At 41.7% G+C, this 19,010-nt stretch overlaps 2 protein-coding genes across 2 annotated transcripts in view; one reads left to right on the top strand and one right to left on the bottom strand.

The window, feature by feature from the left end:
* Positions 1-5,068, top strand: part of IGFBP7 (insulin like growth factor binding protein 7) — an 18,370-nt gene extending 13,302 nt beyond the window's left edge. Inside the window, exons 3-5 of the mRNA XM_074866719.1 lie at positions 1,167-1,283; positions 2,376-2,502; positions 4,832-5,068. Coding sequence (XP_074722820.1) covers positions 1,167-1,283; positions 2,376-2,502; positions 4,832-4,851 — 264 coding nt within the window. The 3' untranslated portion in view covers positions 4,852-5,068. The remainder of the gene's footprint in view (positions 1-1,166; positions 1,284-2,375; positions 2,503-4,831) is intronic.
* Positions 5,014-19,010, bottom strand: part of POLR2B (RNA polymerase II subunit B) — a 24,426-nt gene continuing 10,429 nt past the window's right edge. The window contains exons 6-25 of the mRNA XM_074866713.1: positions 18,352-18,510; positions 17,135-17,299; positions 16,397-16,593; positions 15,540-15,659; positions 14,939-15,125; positions 13,601-13,744; positions 13,182-13,321; positions 12,957-13,068; positions 12,369-12,523; positions 11,914-12,112; positions 11,636-11,804; positions 11,064-11,160; positions 9,644-9,738; positions 9,112-9,362; positions 8,935-9,024; positions 8,549-8,656; positions 7,951-8,064; positions 7,698-7,858; positions 6,139-6,334; positions 5,014-5,260 (exon numbers count right to left, since the gene is read on the bottom strand). Of these exons, the coding sequence (XP_074722814.1) occupies positions 5,171-5,260; positions 6,139-6,334; positions 7,698-7,858; positions 7,951-8,064; positions 8,549-8,656; positions 8,935-9,024; positions 9,112-9,362; positions 9,644-9,738; positions 11,064-11,160; positions 11,636-11,804; positions 11,914-12,112; positions 12,369-12,523; positions 12,957-13,068; positions 13,182-13,321; positions 13,601-13,744; positions 14,939-15,125; positions 15,540-15,659; positions 16,397-16,593; positions 17,135-17,299; positions 18,352-18,510 (2,949 nt within the window). The 3' untranslated portion in view covers positions 5,014-5,170. The remainder of the gene's footprint in view (positions 5,261-6,138; positions 6,335-7,697; positions 7,859-7,950; positions 8,065-8,548; positions 8,657-8,934; positions 9,025-9,111; positions 9,363-9,643; positions 9,739-11,063; positions 11,161-11,635; positions 11,805-11,913; positions 12,113-12,368; positions 12,524-12,956; positions 13,069-13,181; positions 13,322-13,600; positions 13,745-14,938; positions 15,126-15,539; positions 15,660-16,396; positions 16,594-17,134; positions 17,300-18,351; positions 18,511-19,010) is intronic.

Raw genomic sequence — 19,010 nt, 5'->3', positions numbered from 1 at the left:
AGGGGCCAGTGTTGAGTAGAGAGGATCCTAGCCATAGGGCTGAGAGCCACTGCATGGCCCCTGTAGCCTCTTCAAATGTCACAGGTTTGTGGACACTTGGGAGGGGTCTTAAAATTTAGCTGAAATAATACTAGCTTAAGAATACTACAGAAAAAAACCCCTAGATTGGCCCAAAGATTGCTCTGTTGTGAGACAGCAAACTTTATTCCTAGAGGTCCCAGAGCAGACTGTTGGGTGAGCATACAATGTAGGCATGTAGACTCAGGCAGCATTTTCAGCTTGTTTACAAGCAGATGCTGTGTTTACACTGACTGTCGGTGCTGCTCTGCTTTTCGTGCCTCTTCCTCATGGCCAGAGACTGCTTGACTTGGTGATAACAAGGGCTGAGCAGCACTTATCCCATGCTGTGCTCTGGGCTTGGATACACAGCACTGGGGAATGACTGCGCTGCTGCTCTCTCATCGATGCTGTGCCCACCAGGAGGGACTGCCTGGTTTGCTGCAGCAGAAACCTACAGGGCTGTTCCTGGCCTGTTGGGAAGAGGACAGGTTGAGGATAGGTCATGCAGGGAGAGCCCATTTCAGGAGCAACATGCAGACACTCGGTTCTCTGCCACTGCCATGCTAAAAAGCCTGATCGCCAGGAAGGTTGAAGGGGACCCTCTCCAAACAAGGACAACAGTCAGCTCCTGTTGTCTTCCCAGTCCCCAGCCAGAAGGCAGCTGCTCCAGCCTGCTGAACTGGATTGATGTATGGCTACCAGCAGCTGCAGGCAGCCTAATCTTCCTTGTTCAGCATAGGTGTCATTTGGTGGGCTAAACACATCCTTGGGAACATGCGCACGAGTTCTGTGAGACCAAGTCGGGGCAGGGCATGTTGGCACACCCCACTGCCCAGCACCATCCCCACCAGAAAGCTGTGCTGCTCTGTCTGTTCCTGCTGAGGCAAGGGGAAGGCAGCCTCGGTGCAGATGCTGAGGCATGGGGGTAGTGGGACTGCAGCACACAGGGGATAAGGTGAAATGCTGGCACTAGAAAAAACACTGCTACTACACAGAATGCATTCATGTAAAACTAGTGTTGATCTTGTCTGTGTGCAGGTATGGTCCTAACAGTTCTAGCATAAATAACCCCCCAAATTCTTACCCCTTTCTGCCCTTCTGTTTAGATAATTCGGGGACAGTATGGTGTCCAGAGGATGGAGCTTCTGCCTGGGGACCGGGAGAATTTGGCTATCCAGACCCGAGGGGGCCCTGAGAAACATGAAGTGACTGGCTGGGTGCTTGTAAGTACTTTGTGCATGCACAGAGTATACAATCAGTACAGTGCAGTCTGCAAATAGCTCATGAACAAAGAACAGTACAGAAGACACATGGCAACAGACAGGGCATTTAGAGGAAAACAACCTGTGTGAATCAGGCGTGAAGGGTAAGGATGGCTGCTAGCTCCATTGCAGTTTTCCACCTCTGTCTAATGTGCAGCAGAAGCATGCATTCTATGATCAGAGAAGGCTACACTTAAATAGAAGATCTCCTTTCTGTATATCATGACTTTCCTGCTGCCATTAGCAGGAAGGAGACCCTCACCATGTCTAGGAAGGAATCCATCCAGAGGCAAAGCATCCCTAAGACCCACCCACAGCTGAGGAGCCCTTATAGATCTGGCAGAACTGCCCTTTCCTCAGTGAAGGACATCACCTGCCTGAGAGTAGCACAGCACAGAAGCCATCAGCTCACACTCCGCAGACCTCCTGAGCTACAGGAGTACCTGAGGCTAACCAGTGATTCCCACACATCAGAGGGACCTGCTGTGCCTCCCAGTAAGGGAATTGTAAGTATGATGGCTCCCAGCTGCAGAGAAGCTGGCAGCAGGGGAGCACAGCTTTGGGTGTTGGTTCCCACACTATTTGCAAAAGCAGAGGTGGAAAAAAGGAGAGGGAAGGGTTTGAGCCAATGATTTTGCTGAACTGCATGACTGGATGCAGCGTGTTGTAGGAAGGCTTTTTCTTCCTGCCTCCCTCCCTTTACCAAGCATGCAGTGCTCTGACACATCTCTAAACTAAGTAAACAATAAAGACAAGGAGGAAGTATTACAGCCTACATAATCTGTCCTAGCAGAGAAGGAAGCTAGACTGATCCGCAGGAGTGGGTGCTTGTCCCAAACCTCACTGCAGAGAGCCACCACGATCTGAACCAGACTGTTTAGAGCAGACAAAAGAAATCATGCAGTTAGTGTGGTTCCCTAAGGGTTAACTGCTACTTCATGCACTCTGTTCATTATGTCTCAAGTAATTAACAAGCTATATAAGACACCTTAAAACAGAATCACCTCTACCTATGCACAGGATACTTACTAGGGGATGTGTTTCTTCCCCTAGATATCTCCTCTGAGCAAAGAGGATGCTGGAGAATATGAGTGTCATGCATCAAATGCCAAAGGAGAGGCAACAGCTTCTGCAAAAATTCATGTTGTGGAAACTCTGCATGAAATAGCGCTGACCAAAGGTAAGTAGCGTGGTTAAACACTCAGCAGCTCTTTCTCCTAGCAGTTTACTGAGTTATTTGATAGATAAGGACCACCTCTGTTTAATGCTTTCTGAAAAAAAATAAAAGCATATTAGAAATACCAGTTTAATACACAGCTTTTACTGGGTTTGGCAAAACAAGCTTGAGAAGTGGATCTGTGTAAACCTCATGAGGTTCAACAAGGCCAAGTGCAAGGTCCTGCACATAGGTCAATGCAATCCCAAGCACAAATACAGGCTGGGCGATCAAGGGAATCGAGCAGCCCTGCAGAGAAGGACTTGGGGGTGTTAGTGGATGGAAAACTGACTATGAGCCAATGTGCACTCACAGCCCAGAAAGGCAGCCGCATCCTGGGCTGCATCAAGAGAAGTGTGGCCAGCAGGTCAAGGGAGGGGATTCTGCCCCCTCTGTTCTCCTGACACCTCACCTGCAGTGCTGTGTCCAGCTCTGGGGCCCCCAACATAAGGAGGACATGGACCTGCTTGAGCGGCTCCAGAGGAGGCCACGAAGATGATCAGGGGGCTGGAGCACCTCCCCTGTGAGGACAGGCTCAGAGAGTTGGGGTTGTTCAGCCTGGAGAAGAGAAGGCTCCGGGGAGACCTTATAGCGGCCTTCCAGTACTTAAAGGGGAGCTTATAAGAAAGATGGGGACAAACTTTTTAGCAGGGTCTGTTGTAATAAGACAAGGGGGAATGGTTTTAAACTAAAAGAGGGTAGATTCAGGCTAGATATAAGGAAGAAATTCTTTACTGTGAGGGTGATGAAACACTGGAACAGGTTGCCCAGGGAGGTGGTAGATGCCCAAATCCCTGGAAACATTCAAGGTCAGGTTGGACAGGGCTCTGAGCAACCTGATTTAGTTAAAGATGTCCCTGCTCATTGCAGAGGGGACCTTTCAACCCAAACTATTCTATGAATCTATAATTCCCAGCAAATCTCAGCTGCTGGAGTTCTCAAGGGATTGTTAAATAACCCCTCAAGTGCTGTAAAGCACTGGAGATTAAGATACCAAATTAAAAACACCTTTTGGGGTTTTACAAAGCAACTTCCAGTGGTTTTCCAGCCCTAAATTTGTATCCTTCTTTCACTGTTCTTGGAACACTTCCAAACCTGCCCATTTCTCCTGGAGTCAGTATTAGTACAGCCAGCCCCAAGACTGAGGGGGAACTTCAAGCACATAAATTCCTGCCAAGCCCCTGCACCTTCTTATTTTTCCCCATCCTGGAAACATCCTAGTCCCTGCCATTCTCTCTGCATGCTGGAGTGTCAAAGCCAAAAGGGGACAGATATGCCCCAGCAGGCCTTTAGACCCAAGACCTTTAACCTCCAGCCCTCAGCCAGTTTTCAAATGCAGGTCCTCTTTGCCAGGCTGTGTGCAAAGCTGATGGCAGACCAACCACCCTCATTCCAGCTGCAGAGAATAAACTTCAGAATAAAGCCAGAGAGCTGGAAGAGTAACTGTAACCATGCTAGAGGCTGAGGCACCGGGAACAAAGCATCCAGCTAGAGAATATTGTGCTGCCCAAATCCACTTTTGGACATCATCCTTAGTTTTAATCCCAGTAGCTTTATCTGAATGATATAGTCTTGACTTTCTGTATCCTTATATCCCCGAATAGCTGAAATACTTCCTGTAGGAGAAGATTAACAGCACCTGGCATTGAAATAACAGCATAAAATGAATCCCCATATCACCTACCCGTACCAGCCTTGCTAAAGGTTTTTAGCTAGTCTCTAATCCCTTTTCAAACATCTTATTTATGGATGTGAATGAAATTGAGTTTACTGAGTTGTGCCATGAGCAGCACATTTATACCCCAGAACAGATGTTCACTCCCCCTCTCACAGTAACTACTGCAAAGTTGTACTACCATGTGTATTGCCTCATGGTTTATTTCTTACATGCACACCACATCACAGCTGTTCCTTTTCAGCTGTAGGAAATTTCTCAAGTAAACATGCTGTAGCTCAGCAATAAGCTGGCAAGCCACAGTTACTTAAATCAGTAACATTAATGGAACAAACTGTCAGACATAACAGGTTACTCCACAGCTACACACTACGTAGTTAAGGAGTCTGTGTCCCATGTCCAGGTGACCTCAGCACAGAAAAATGCCATCTATTACCATCCCCCTGCTGCCATAGTCCTGCAGTAGGGAAGGAAGGAAAAAAGGAAGGAGGGTCAGGACCAAGTTTGTCAGGTCTCACCCTCAGCTAAACCATCACAAAACTCACTGTGCTACTGTTCAAGTTGTGATATTACCCCTTGGAACATCACAGAGTGTAACATGTTTTTGTTTTTCCACAGATGACGGTGCAGAGCTGTGATGTGAGGACTTTCAATTCACAGTTTTAAAGTATTATTTTGGAAAGCTGCAACCTCTGGCTTCTTCTAGTTCACTAATCCTTCCCTCTTAACTCCCTCATTCTTTGATTACCAATTTGCTTGCACACTACTTTCACAGATACACAAATAAAGAGATTCACAAGTTTGATTACAAATTTTAATTCTATTTACAGGAAATAAACATACTTTTGAAGAGCACATAGCAGATGAGTAAAACTATTTTAAATGCAACCTACACAAAATGAAACAAAACCTGAGCACTTCAGTCTCATCATTAAAAAAAAAAAAACCTTTTAAATGCTAAACACTCATCATACGAGGTGCAATACTCATAGACATCAGTTCTTGGAAGAGTAGTTTGCAGGCATAGGGCATTCGAACCAAAGATATCTGGAAAGAGATTTCAAAAAGCTTGTGATAAGCACTTCTAAAGCATCAACTTCCGCCACCCACTACACAAATAACTTGTCAAGTTTTTGGCTCAAAACTGAATCTTAAGTTATGCATGTAAGCATTTCACAAGAATTGCTCAGAGAGAGTAACAAACCAAGAGGGAAGCAGAGATTGTAGAGGCTACACAGCAGCTACCCAGAACACATTTTTAATGATAAAACCCCACAGCCAAGGGATCTGATCTTTAACAAGAGCCATTTAACAAGGGAACATGTGCATAGCAAAGTGTGCCTGATATGCAGTAAATGCAGTTAAGATTTCCAGCACACATCTCTTCAGTAACCCCAATGCCGTTGTTCAAGTTGCAGCAGTCAGTCTCTAGCACAAGAACAAGCCTGTTTAAGGCAACTATTTTTATCTCTGCTGCCACTCTCCCTTGACATAGTTCTGTAACCAAGCACACACTACAGAGCTTTTTTATTTATTAAAAAAAAGAGTGTAACACAAAACCCAGCTCCACAAGCATAAGTACCTTCTTGGAGACAGTCACAAGGGCAATGTCTCTAAATTCCCGTGATTCTGAGTTTCACTTCTAAAATGAGCTCTCAAGCGTTTACTTTTAAAGTCTCTGAAAACTCTGCACTGCAAAATACTTGAACAGCATTCCCTGCCAAGTAACAAGCCAGCACTGTATAATTAATAAGGAACCATCCAAATTAACTAGGACACTATAAACACTTAAAACAGTTATGAAACTAAAATAGCAATTGTTCTGATGCTTCTTTAAATATTTACTTCCCTATCTTGCTGTTCACCCGAGTGGCATTTCCTCTTACCCACAAAGAAAAACACTGGCTGATGAAAACCACACGTACCTGAGTTTTATTACGGCATCCCCGGCATTCATAGGTGTGAGTCCTTGTGTTTGCAATCGCCATGATTCCACATAGGTTACAGACATGGACTTGGTATGGGTCTGAAGCTTCAAACAATCTCTCTCTCAAGAACTGGGCTGCTCCATGAGCAATCTGGCAATCTCGTTCCATTTCTCCAAAACGAAGGCCACCATCGCTGGAAAAAGGAAAAGAAAAAAAAAAATTTAAAAACACCAAAGCCTTTTGAGTTCATTGGCAAAATACACCAGTTCTTGGTGGAACAAATAACTTGTCAGAAACACAACAGCTGTATTACAAGGCAGGAGTAAAGCTGCGCATTAATTTTCCTCTAACACCTCAGAATAAAACTGTTGAGGAGAATGCTAACAGAATCATTTGCTGAGCATTTCTAAAGCAGATGTCAGGACAGCTAACAGCCCCAACACAACCATGTAGCAAAACAAGGTAAACAATTAAATCACCCTCTATTTATCTGTGATGGGTTTAACCTTGCCTGGCTGCCAGATGCCCACCCAGCACCTTTCTCACTCCCCCATGTCAACAGGACAGGGACAAAATAAGATGGAAAAGCTCGTGGGTTGAGAAAAACAGGGAGACGGCTTACCAATTACCATCACAGGCAAAACAGACTGGGGGAAATTAGTTTAATTTATTGCCCATTAAAAATGGATGGTGAGAAACAAAGACAAAACTAAAAACACCTGATCCCCAGGCTCAACTTCACTCCTTCATTCCCAGTTCTTTCCTCCCCTCCCCATGGTCAGAGGAGAAATGAAGGTTGCAGTCAGTGTGTAACAGTTCCTCTCTGCCACTCCTTACTCCTCATGCTTTTTCCCTGCTCCAGCATGGGGTCCCTCCCGTGGGATGGTCCTTCAGAAATTGCTACTGCATGGGTCCTTCCCCTGGGGTACAACCCTTCAGGAACAGATTGCTGCAGCAGCACGAGTTCCCCACAGGCCACAGCTCCTGGCAGGAGCCTGCTCCAGCATGGACTTTCCATGGGCTGCAGCAGGTGGTCATCTGCTCTGACATGGTCCTTCATGGGTGCAGGGGCACAGGCTGCCTCACCACAGTCTGCACCACAGACTGCAGGGGAATCTCTGCTCTGGCACCGAGAACACCTCCTCCCCCTCCTCCTTCTCTGACCTGGGTGTCTGCAGGACTGTTCCTTTTGCATTTTCTCACTCCTCTCTCACAGCTGCTGCACAGCATTTTTTACTCTTTCTTAAATATGTTATCACAGGGGCACCACAAGCTCAGCTTTGGCCAGTGGCTGGTCTGTTTGCACCAGCTGTACATGGCTGTATCCAGCACAGGGCAACCCCCTGGCCCTTTCTCAGAGAGGCCAGCAGTGCCCCAGCTACAAAAACCTTGACACCTGCACCAAATAAATCATCTTAAGCCAAACGCATGAAAACATGTGGCTAATCGGGGTGAGCTAATTAAATTCTAGCTGCAAAGTTGAGGCAGCTAATTTTTAGGGCTAGAAACTTCAAAGAAAAAGAAAACACTGTATAGAAACTAATAAACATCCTTACCGAGATCTACCTTCCATGGGCTGTCTGTTAAGGATCTGGATTGGCCCTCTTGCACGAGAATGGATTTTGTCATCTACCATGTGCTTCAACCGCTGATAATATGTAGGACCAATGAAGATCTGTGATGTGATTTTTCGACCAGTGAAGCCATTGTAGAGGACCTGAGGGAGTCAATGCAATTATCAAATCATAAGCCTTACTATCCATCAGATATATATTAAAAAAATACAGTGAATTGGTATTTTGATTATACCTCATTTCCTCTTAGATGATAGCCATAATCTGATAAAAGATTGGAAATCTTCTGCACATTGACAGCATCATTAAAAGGTGTAGCATCACCAATTTCTCCCTTGTTTGCAGACACCTACAGAGAGGAGATTTGCAAATGCCTGTCAGATTTCTGAAGGACTGATCAGACAACATTAAGCTATTTCAAAGAGTTTTAACTCTTAATGCCAGAACTTGAGATTTCATGCCCATGACAGTAGCCTATCTTGCTTTATCAGCTACACAATTTATAGTGAGATTTGTAAAAAAATACACCGTATCAACAATTTCACTACTCCTTTTCCTAGGTCACAGGAAATGTTTGGAATAAAAGCAACAGATGAGAGTGTAGAGTACACTGTAGTCTGACTCGCTGGACAAAATTTACAGGACTGTAGGTCTTCCCCAAGAAACCTGCTTTTGCTATCAAGTAACTGGAGAACAATCCTTACTTTTTATTAACACCTACCAGGGAATACTATCTTTACCAAAAAAACCACCCCCCCAAAACAACAACCATTTTAATTCATACTGCTCAGACATGACATGACATGACATGCAGCATAAAAGATTCTTCTTACCTTCCCCTGAAGACACTCGATCAAGTGACCAATGGTCATGCGGGAAGGGATGGCATGAGGATTGATAATTATATCAGGGGTGATGCCTTCACATGTGAAGGGCATATCCTAGAGCATGGAAACAGAGTCAGTACTATCCAGAATATCAGCTTTAAGAAAAGCAGTTCTGTGGATTCAAATTACATCTTTTAAAGCATTTCAAAGGCACTGAAGTACTGTGTAAGCAGCAGCTGTGTCCCTTTCTAAACATATTTTAGCTAAATTTAAGCCAATATATTGCACCCTAGTAGATATTCCACAGACAACTCACTCAAGGCAGGTCCAATGCTAGGAAGATCAGAAGTTAAATGTTAAGAAGGAAAAAAGGAGAAAAAAAAAATCACTACCTCTTGCCTGTACTGGATACCACAGGTTCCTTTCTGCCCATGTCTGCTAGCAAATTTATCTCCAATTTGTGGGATTCTTACAGAGCGTACCTGGAAGCCACAGAAAAACATTCAATTGGCAACTTAAATACAGAACAAAAATGGTTAAAAGTAGAAAGCACATACGTTAGTGCTCACCCTGATCTTGCAGAACTTGTATCCTTCCTGGTTAAGGGTTACCATGACCTGATCTACAATACCAGTCTCACTAGTTCGAAGAAAAGTGCTACAGTCTCTCTTTGTGAAACGTCTGTTGGTGCTTTCCAATTCATCTTCATTTTCTGGCAGCGTCACTGTTTTGCCAATGATGACATCATCCCCAGACACACGTACCCCAGGTGCTATCAAACCATCATCGTCAAGTTTGTCATAGATCGCATGTCTCATACCTTGGGAAAAAAAGAAAAAAGTAGAGTCCCAAATTTTACAACATATTGACTTTGATCTTGTAGAAATCCAACAAGTCTGCTTGCAACTTCAGACTACTGCTAAAATGTCTGAAGATAATTTTATGCAAATATATCAACTGATGTATTTTGCTATTAATACAGACATTTCTGCTATTTTATATGTCCCAAAATAAAGACTGGATCAGTTCAACAACACTGACAACTCTGCCTACAAAAATTTAATTTAAAAACTCAAGTCTTCATGCACTCCTACATCTTACCTTGGCAAGTTTCGCGTGTAGGCTTTTCAAAAACTTCCTCTTGGTCATACCCTTTTTTAGACTCTTGCTCTTTGTATGAGCGATAGAACACAGATCTGAAACAAAGTTATAAAGCCTTCTCCGGTGAAACCAGCATCATTTTTCCCCATCTGTATAACTCAATTTCACTATAATCACCCTTTTATCACGTATTATGGTTACTGTTACTAATGTCAACCAAAACAAATAATGTTCACATGCCACACCACCTTTCCTCTGAAGTCTTGTTAATCTGATCATCACTGAGGAGGGGAAAACAAAACCAAAAACCACTCCACCAAACACACAAAAAACAGTTTCAGAGGGCATTTTGACGGTCACTTTTCAGATATTGCCGAAGAACCTGTACATAACATGCTAATTTTTGATGAACAGCAGTGACCTTCAGAACTGCTTGACATCTCAAAAGTAGTTATTATTCCTAAAGATTATTCACATCATCATATCATTCTCCTTATACCTGCCATTTCGCAAGCATTTTTAGGCTTCTACTGCTACACTGCAGTGTCACATTCAGTACAGCTGAGCTGCAGTGGAAGACTTTCAATTTGTATAACCTTCTTTCTAGGGCTTTAGGGGGTTTTTGTTTGCTGCCTCAGTTGCCAGCACACCAAAGCCACAGCCTTTAAGATAAATATTATCCACATTTAATTGCACACAGGAGGTTCTATAAAAGCTTCATGTGAGCCATAAAAGTCTAATAGTCTCATTCTACATTGGAAGGCAGTAGATCCAAGATACCAAGCACACACTTCTTGGTCTCAACTTGGACAAAAGAAAATCAACATAACTAGAAACCCATTGACCAGCTATAGAGCTAAGTACAGCCATCTAAAAACTATAATGCACAAAGTCACGTCAGTTGCCAGTTGTCCCAACAGCAGTTCCTACTAAGAAGAGGAACATGTCAATCCTCACTGGTAGCAACTGTCAAGACCATATTACAAATATATTTGTAAGACTCTATTACTATATAGACAAGACTGTATTTCAAAGCTGCAATATTGCCATTAAATAGTTCATGTAACTGGCAAGAGTTAAATAACAGCAGAGAGTCCAAATTTTTTCATTTAACCATCATACAAAGAAGAGTAAACGTAGTAAAAACCAAAATGGAAGAGTTGGGAAGACACAGTGGGAAGTCAGTTTGCACAAAGGATGAACCATTCCTCACTGTGTTTTGCTAAGGTTCACATTCACCACTTCCATTGTGCTGCTCCCTCCACCCCCGTTTTAAAAAAAAAATAATCGAAAAGCTTCTCAGGTTGGAAAGATTTGGAGAATGGTATCTTTCAGCGTAAGATGAACTTTTCTTGAGCCTCTGGACAACTCGGTATACTTTTTTAATTCCAAGCAGTTGAAAAAGTTTACAAAGTCTTACCTGAAAAAGCCTCTGTCAACAGCAGAACGGTTCATGATGACAGAATCTTCCTGGTTATAGCCTGTGTATGATGCAATGGCTACAATCGAGTTGATACCTGTAATACGCAGAGCAAATGCTTTGAAAGGATGCACACATACCAGACAGCCATTACTTGTAACTCAAAATAAGCTGTATTTTCTACAGTGAAGCTGTTCTACCCTTTCTGAGATAAAATCTCCACGTCCCACATACAAAAACGATGTAGTATTAGCAAATGCAACTTTGGGTAGAAAAGAGAGTCGGTTGAGAGTGACCCCTTGTGAAGAACCTAGCAAATACCAAATACAGAAAATGTATTTTTCCAGTTAGATTTTAGCAGACTATATGGATAAAGTAGTTTAAGCTGCAACACTAGCAATGTATATTTTTGCAGTCTAGGTGTCCAGCTATAAGTTAACATTTAACCTATAGTTAATTTTTAAACTACATGCATTTGCTAAATATTCCAGGTATTCTACACACAACATTTGTGACATAGTTTAAACAAAACAGTAATATTTTCGTTTAATAAACATTAACTGACAACATACCTGCTGGTAACTCTCTAAATCGCAAGTATTCCATGGAGCGTGTTGTTACAAGGGGCTTCTGAGGATAATACAACACGTGTGCCAGCGTATCCATACGAACGTGAAAGTTTGTAATGTAAACTCCCATAGCCTGTTTACCCATAGCAGACTGGTATGTGTTCCTGGGAGACTACAGAGACAAGGGAAGACCAGTATATATGTGCATAAAGCTCTTTACACATACACCCATGGGTTTTCTATCAACTTTAAAAGCAGGATGTCAGAAGAGATGCACTGACCTGGTTATGATCAGGGAAAGGGATAATAGATGCACATACTCCCAGGATCATCGATGGGTGAATCTCACAGTGCGTGTACGTTGAACAATATGCCACACCTTTCTCTTGCAAGTCATCTGGAGTCATTGCCAGCATCACAGTCTCTTCTTCCAGTGTATCAATGTACTCTACTACACCGCTGGCCACGAGATCCTGCCAACTGAATAACCAATGTCTGAAATACTCAACTGACACATAAAATGGGTCTCTTCAGCAGTAACAAGAACAAGGACTTCCCTGACTTATTATTACTACCACTGCCTCAGTGTGATAAAAATATGAATGAGGCTACCAGGCAGAGACAGCATCTTTGTGCTGCACAAAGCTTTAAACACTTCTCTCTCCAATCTGAGGGAATTTACAGGTTCTGAAATGGAAAATTAGGCATTCAGTTGAATTTCAGGAACATATCTCACCTGTAATTGTTATACTCTCTTTCCTTCAGTTGGTCAATATGCCTTTTCTTCAACAGCAACTTCTGTTTTTCCACAATTAAAAGGGGTCGACAAATTCTGCCTGCATCAGTATAGATGCGGATTTCTCGCTCACGAATATCTCTAATCATTGAGACCTGGACAAGAAAGCAGCACCCCATGAGTACAGTCTCAGCCCAGAATCAGAACTGCGGAACACAAAATAGCATAATGAAGCTCCCTAAAACAAAGACCTTACAGGTTCTATCAGCAGCACAGAACAAGCATTAACACTCCTACAAACAGGAGCATTTCAAGAGACTATTTTCAACTGTTTTTTTCAACTGGATCCTCTTTAAAAAACAAAGAAAACAAAAACCCCCACAACTAAACACATCAAACAAAAAAACCACCCCCAAGAAGGACAAAAACCCTCAAAACTCCCAAAACAAAAAAAAACCAAACAAGCAACATGAAGTATGTTCAAAAAGAGACTTGCAAATAATGCTATTTGGAGCTAGCAAAGTAATATCAAGGCATTATCCTCTCTCATCTAAAAAGACACCCAAATTCTAGACGTAAAATTTATACCTCTGACACAATGATGTCCATCTGACGACGGAGCTTCCTCAGGGTATTCATGAGCTGCTCCGGATCTTTGTGTATTCCTACCCAGCAGCCGTTAACAAAGATCTTGGTAGCGCTAGAAAGAGGGAAAAACAAACAAGTAAGTTAAAAAGACCGCAAACCAAACCCTTGAAGTGCTGTGCAGGATAAAAAGTTTAAGTCTGTTTAAACAGTTTCATTTGCACATACTCAGCTATTGCTGCTGGAGATATTTCTTCCAGGTTTTCCATACTCCACTCTTCCAAGAATTCCAAAATTGGGGATGGCTGAGACCCCACAGAAATGTAAGCCATGAGGGCTAAGTTCTTCACAAGTCCTACTGCATGACCCTAGGAGAAAAACAGAGTTAACTTGCATTTCCAAATCAAGATATTTCCCCAAGAAGGTCCAAGAACTTAAACTTCAAGTCCTCAAGGAACTGGACACAAAACATGCTATTTACTTTATTAATTTCTATCATTCAACCACAGAGTTATCTATAAAGCTAAATATTCATGTCAGCATTTAAAAAAAGTGCAAGGGATCATCAGAAGTGCCATGGCTATAAAACGACTAGCAGATAAAAGTTAGGCATGAGTAAGTACTGACACAAATATTACTTTCATTACCTCTGGGGTCTCAGCAGGGCAAACCATCCCCCACAGCGTATTGTGCAGCTGCCTGGGCTTTGCTAGTTTACCATCTCTACCGATTGGAGAATTCAGGCGTCTCAGATGGGAAAGCGTGGATGCAAAAGTCAGGCGGTTTAACACCTGCACATAGCAAGAAATTCAGTTAGTCAAAGCTTAAGTGTGTTGTTGATGGGCATCATGATACATTACAGCAAAGGGTCAACACCCTCTAGAAATTATATACTTGAAAAGCACTAAAATAGCTCTGGTTTTTGTTAGCTAGACTTTTTAGTTCACCTCCACTAATATTAGACTAAGTTCACCATTAAAATCTCAAGTTCCTAACCAGCGTTGTAATGGCAGAAGTTTTCAGAGCACGCTTATACCATGGCAAGGCCCAGCATAAACACAGTTATCCAAGCAGAGAGCTGGTTTTTGTAGTATAGCTTACTCTGATCAGGTAAACAGAGTGAGTGATACTTGTAAAAATACTTTTTAAGCTGCATTTTCAACAGGAGTGTTTGTCAGCACAATGACACAGAGATCTTTTCAAACTTAGTTTGAAAAACTAAGATGACTTAGTTATTAGGAGCAAATCAGCATTTACTTTCTTTTCAGTCTGCTCAAGGCTTCTCAAAAATTTAAGAAAATTTATTTTTACAGACTGAAATGTGAGAGTTTATTTAAAAAGCAAACAAGCCCCTCATACACATACACCAATGACACACCGTCCAGGGACAGCTACCATCTTCATCCCCTTGCTAACCTTGTTTTTCCCAAATTACGATCTCAGCAGAGCTCCAGACAACAAAACGTGCTGACATTTAAAAACTGTCACCTCTTTCCTCTACCTTTATGAGAAACAGGCTGAACTAAGCACTGCTCTGGGCTAATAAAGTCAGTGCTTCTCATCATTAGCTGTGGAATATATAACTGTTATATTACAAGGTGTCACTCAAGTTTCTTTAACCACCTGTGATGCACTGGGAGTAATTAAAGGAAAGAAATCCATCCTCCCTAAAGATTCTCCGGACTAGGACTTGACCAGACACACAAGCATATGGTCTAACACAAAAAGTCTTTACAAGAGTTACAGCAACTGTTCTGCAGTGAACACAACAGCTAAAACAAAAAACAAACAACAAAAAACCCCCAAACCCCACACCAGACTCAACTATTTGGATCTTCATCTGTTTCAACTATGTAAGTTTCCTTTTTTAAAATGGTTCTATTTAACATTCAACATGCATGGCTGCCAAGCAATGTTAAACTCCTCCATGACAGAGTTTTACATAAACCTGACAAATGCTACCATGCCTTATTCAGCTATTGTACCTGAGATACTCCTGCTCTGGCCTGATGAGCTTTTTTCTGGTCACCCCAGTTTCCAGTTGCCAATGAATACTTTAAACCATCTGAAATAATTCTTGTTTTAATTGCCAGTTCCAAGTTGAAATCTTTCCCTCTGTCAATAAACTTCTGTGCATATATTCTCACTTCCTTCAGCAAATTTTTAAACATTCTGTAGAAGAAGATACCAAGAAACATAATTAAACAGTACTGCAGCAATACAGCCTACTTGGATCAGCACTATTGGGAAAAAATGTCACTGGCCTCCTGAAAAGAAGCAGGTAATTTGTAACTGGGGGGGGGGGGGGGGGGGGGACGGGGACGACGACAACACGGAACAGGACACCAAAACAAATTAACCTGTTTGTGAACATGCACAAAATATGCTTCAAAACAAGCTGACGCTAGTCACCTACTATTAGAGGAGATTTACCCACCCCATGAAAAAATCATAACCAGATACAGGCTATGTTGTGTAAGACCATTTATCAGACACAACAGAATACTCTGATTGATTTAGAAGCACAGAGTTTGCAATGCCTCTAACATTAATTAGCTCCAAAGAAAACATATACATTATAGTTACCCTCTGAAGAGGAAAGCTAACAGTGGCCCAGCAAGATCCAGTCTTTTGTTGCCATAATGATCTCTGTCATCAAGCTCTCTTCTTCCCAGTGCTGCCAGCAACAATCTATGAACCATATACCTAAGCAAATAAGATAGTTTATATTTTAAACTGACAACAGACATTCACAACAAAGATTATAGGCTTTCATAGATAAATCACTGAACCGTTTCCTAAAGGCTGTCTATTCTAGATCTTTAGGACATTGCTGTCCTAAACTAGACCTCTTCAGCATGTACGTCCTTCGAGTTGAATGACCCACTGATAGTTCAGGTAACTACAGAGAAGTTAATATTTACATCATGATGGCAACGCATCTTCTGCTACATACATCTGTCCCATACTGTAACGTGGGCTATGTTTAAGCCCATGGAATCAGGTGTAAAATGGTAAGTCTCCTCATGCTATGGTTCACCTGCATACCAATAAGCTGTGATCAAGAGGATGTTCTAATAGTTTCAAAGAGTGGGTTTACATTACAAACAGCTTATCAGTAGTTATCTACACATCAATTATCAACCTCTATATGTTGTCCATGCTATGCGGTGTCAAAGAGTCATTTATCACTGTCATCACATTTAACTTAAGATCCAAAATGTGTTGGAGGCTTGTTTTGCTTCTATTTTTTTTTCCTGTTATTGACATTTTCTCAGCTATGAAAATAAACCAATGCCCTAAAGTTTATCACTGAGTATCCAGAAGACTGAGATTAAAATCAAAGTTCCACTCAGTGCATTCTTCCAATCATATACATATATGTGAATAAAATGTGTATTCAGGATCCATTTGCAGATGTGTGACAGAAAACACTGACATACCCTAGAAAATAGGCCTTTTTGGTTTCACAGAAGTCACTGACACCAACGTGTGGGAGCATTTCTTTCTGCAAGACTTCTTTAGCATACTTGATTCTCTTTTCTTTGGTGACACCTGGCTTTGCACCTCTTGATCCGATGAAGTTTAGAGCAACATTTTGCTCCTGAATGACAAACGCTTCATCCAGAGAAGGTTTGACCTAATGCACAAAATACAGTACAATCCTATAGCATCCAGTGCCTGTTGGGGTTGAAGGAAACTATGCAGTAGTTTACTGATGATTCTTTTCCAGGAACTGCTAATTACTGATCCAGTTCTTTCTTGCTTTACTACAGTAGCTTTTTCAAGAGCAGCAGAAAATGGTAATGGAGCATGCAGGAAGCACACAAAAATAATAGTTTAGACTACAGAAAATAGTTCTCATTCCAGTAAATTCTAGGCCTGTTGCAGTTTCAGGTGTTAAGTCAGGATTTTACTATTTAAGTCAATGGCAGTACGAGAAGACCCTACCTCTCCAAATACATATTAACCCCTTGAAATTTCCATTGCACTCTGTTCACTTAAAATACTCATTAGAATAGGTTTAGGCAGAGAACTTTTGACATTTCTAATAGACAACCCAAAAACCAATAAAGTAATAAATTACAACTGGAAAATGAACAGTACTTTGAATGATGATTAGCCACACCTATACATCACCAAATGTCAAGACAGGAAATAACTTAGTTAACATATATTACCATTTCCATCATTTCTGGATCTTCAAAATCATATATGATGTGTTCTAAAATGTCCCTGTCAGACACAAAGCCCAGTGCACGAAAGACAATTATGATGGGGACTTCTTGTTTGATATACGGCAAAGTTGCTACAATGCGCTGACCAATAGCACTCTTCTTTGCACCCTGAAAAGATGGGGAAAAACATATATTAGTCTTAAATGATCTTGCCTTTAAATAAAAATATATCTCTGAATTTGGATGATAGAGCATAAGTGTATTTATTCAAGCACTACAGGAAAGGATGACTTCTCAGCAGGCCAGCTAAGGAGCTATTCTGAAACCTTACTGCAGCAGTGACTTTATTTTTAAAAACATTTCTAACCTTAGAAGTCTGCAAAAACTGGGAAAGTTTTGCTGACACAAAGGTATTTAAATAATACTTCTCATTCACCTGTATGCATCCTCTCCCTTTCTGTATCTGCAAAGAGCAATCCTATCCACCGTCAGCTTTCCTTCTGTCAGCTTAAACCCAGCTTTTATATTCCACTGTGTAAGAATCTCCGTTCTCACAATTATTCCAAGTAGCTGCTCTCCCCTCCCAGAAAGAAACAAACACTGTGGGATGCAGAGGAACAACCACTCAGGAGTGCCCTGGCCATCAGGAGCGAGAGTGGTATAAGGCTTCTACTAAATTTACTCCTGGAACATGTTGGGGAATCTCCAAACGTCAGTGCAACGGTAAATGAGTACTGACACCTTCTGCTTTTGAAGTTATGAATAGCACTTATTTCCCTCACAGATGGCAGAATTAGATGTTAAATATTAATTCACATGTGGTCTGCAAAACACATCTAAACACTAGCTTGGCCATCAGCAAAGACAGGGTCCCTGCTCCTATTCTTGTCCTTTGTCAAAAAGCAGGATGCAGCTTGTTTGGATTTTCCAAGAATGTATTTACAGTAATTCTAAAATTATTTTTTGGCTTCACCCTTACACCTGCCACAAACTGAGTCTTCATTTCAATTCTTACATTATTTGTCCCAGAGACAGGCATAATCTATGACAAACAGAATACATTTTCATTTAATTTTACCTTCTTTACAACTTAGCATCAGAAGAAATTTCTTCTTAAAATCCCAAAAATAAACGACATGAAGAGACAGAACAGTAATAAAACTCGTAAACCAGCCTTTAACATAAGCCCCAGGGCAGGGGCTCTTACTGCTTAGGCATACCTGCCCACCTCTGGCCAGCATGCTGACCCATATAGTACTTGTTGGTCGAGAGGAATTTTCCAGACAAGATCTACACTCTCCTGTGTAGGCATATTTTGAGTCTTTCTTTGCAAACACATACACTGTGTTTGTAGCCATTTTCTCTTGAGCAATCAGAACCTGTGTTAGAAACAAGAACACTAGTAAATAACTGACAAACAAGCACAGTGTGTTTCTACTATTCCTTCAGGTGCCTTAGCTTTAAGAGCACTGCACAGCATGAAGTCAATTTGCCAAAATCAGTTGGATTATACCCTACATTTTAAAAATACAGTATTAAGCAAATCATACACTTAGGTAAGGTAGAATAACCAAAACAAGATTCCGAGAACACTGTTCTCCATGATGTACTTATTGCATCTGCTAGCTGTGCCGAGACATTTCTGTTAGCTTTAGGCACAACACTGATAAAGAAAGAATTTCACTATCTGTTTCCAAGGCCAACACACTACACAGGCATTTAAATTAAATGCCAGCTCTGACGGTCAAAGCCAGATTCCCCCCCCCCTCCCCCCGAAGAAAAATACACTTCTATTTCTTTTGCTGCATTTGCCCAGGTGTCAGTTACAAAAAACTGACAGTTTCACTGATGAGGCACAAACATGGAGACGATATGATTT

Source organism: Strix uralensis, chromosome 4 (assembly GCF_047716275.1).
Source record: "Strix uralensis isolate ZFMK-TIS-50842 chromosome 4, bStrUra1, whole genome shotgun sequence".
Taxonomy (NCBI): domain Eukaryota; kingdom Metazoa; phylum Chordata; class Aves; order Strigiformes; family Strigidae; genus Strix; species Strix uralensis.
Note: the sequence above shows the minus strand (reverse complement) of the source record. Positions and strands in the feature narration are given on the sequence as shown.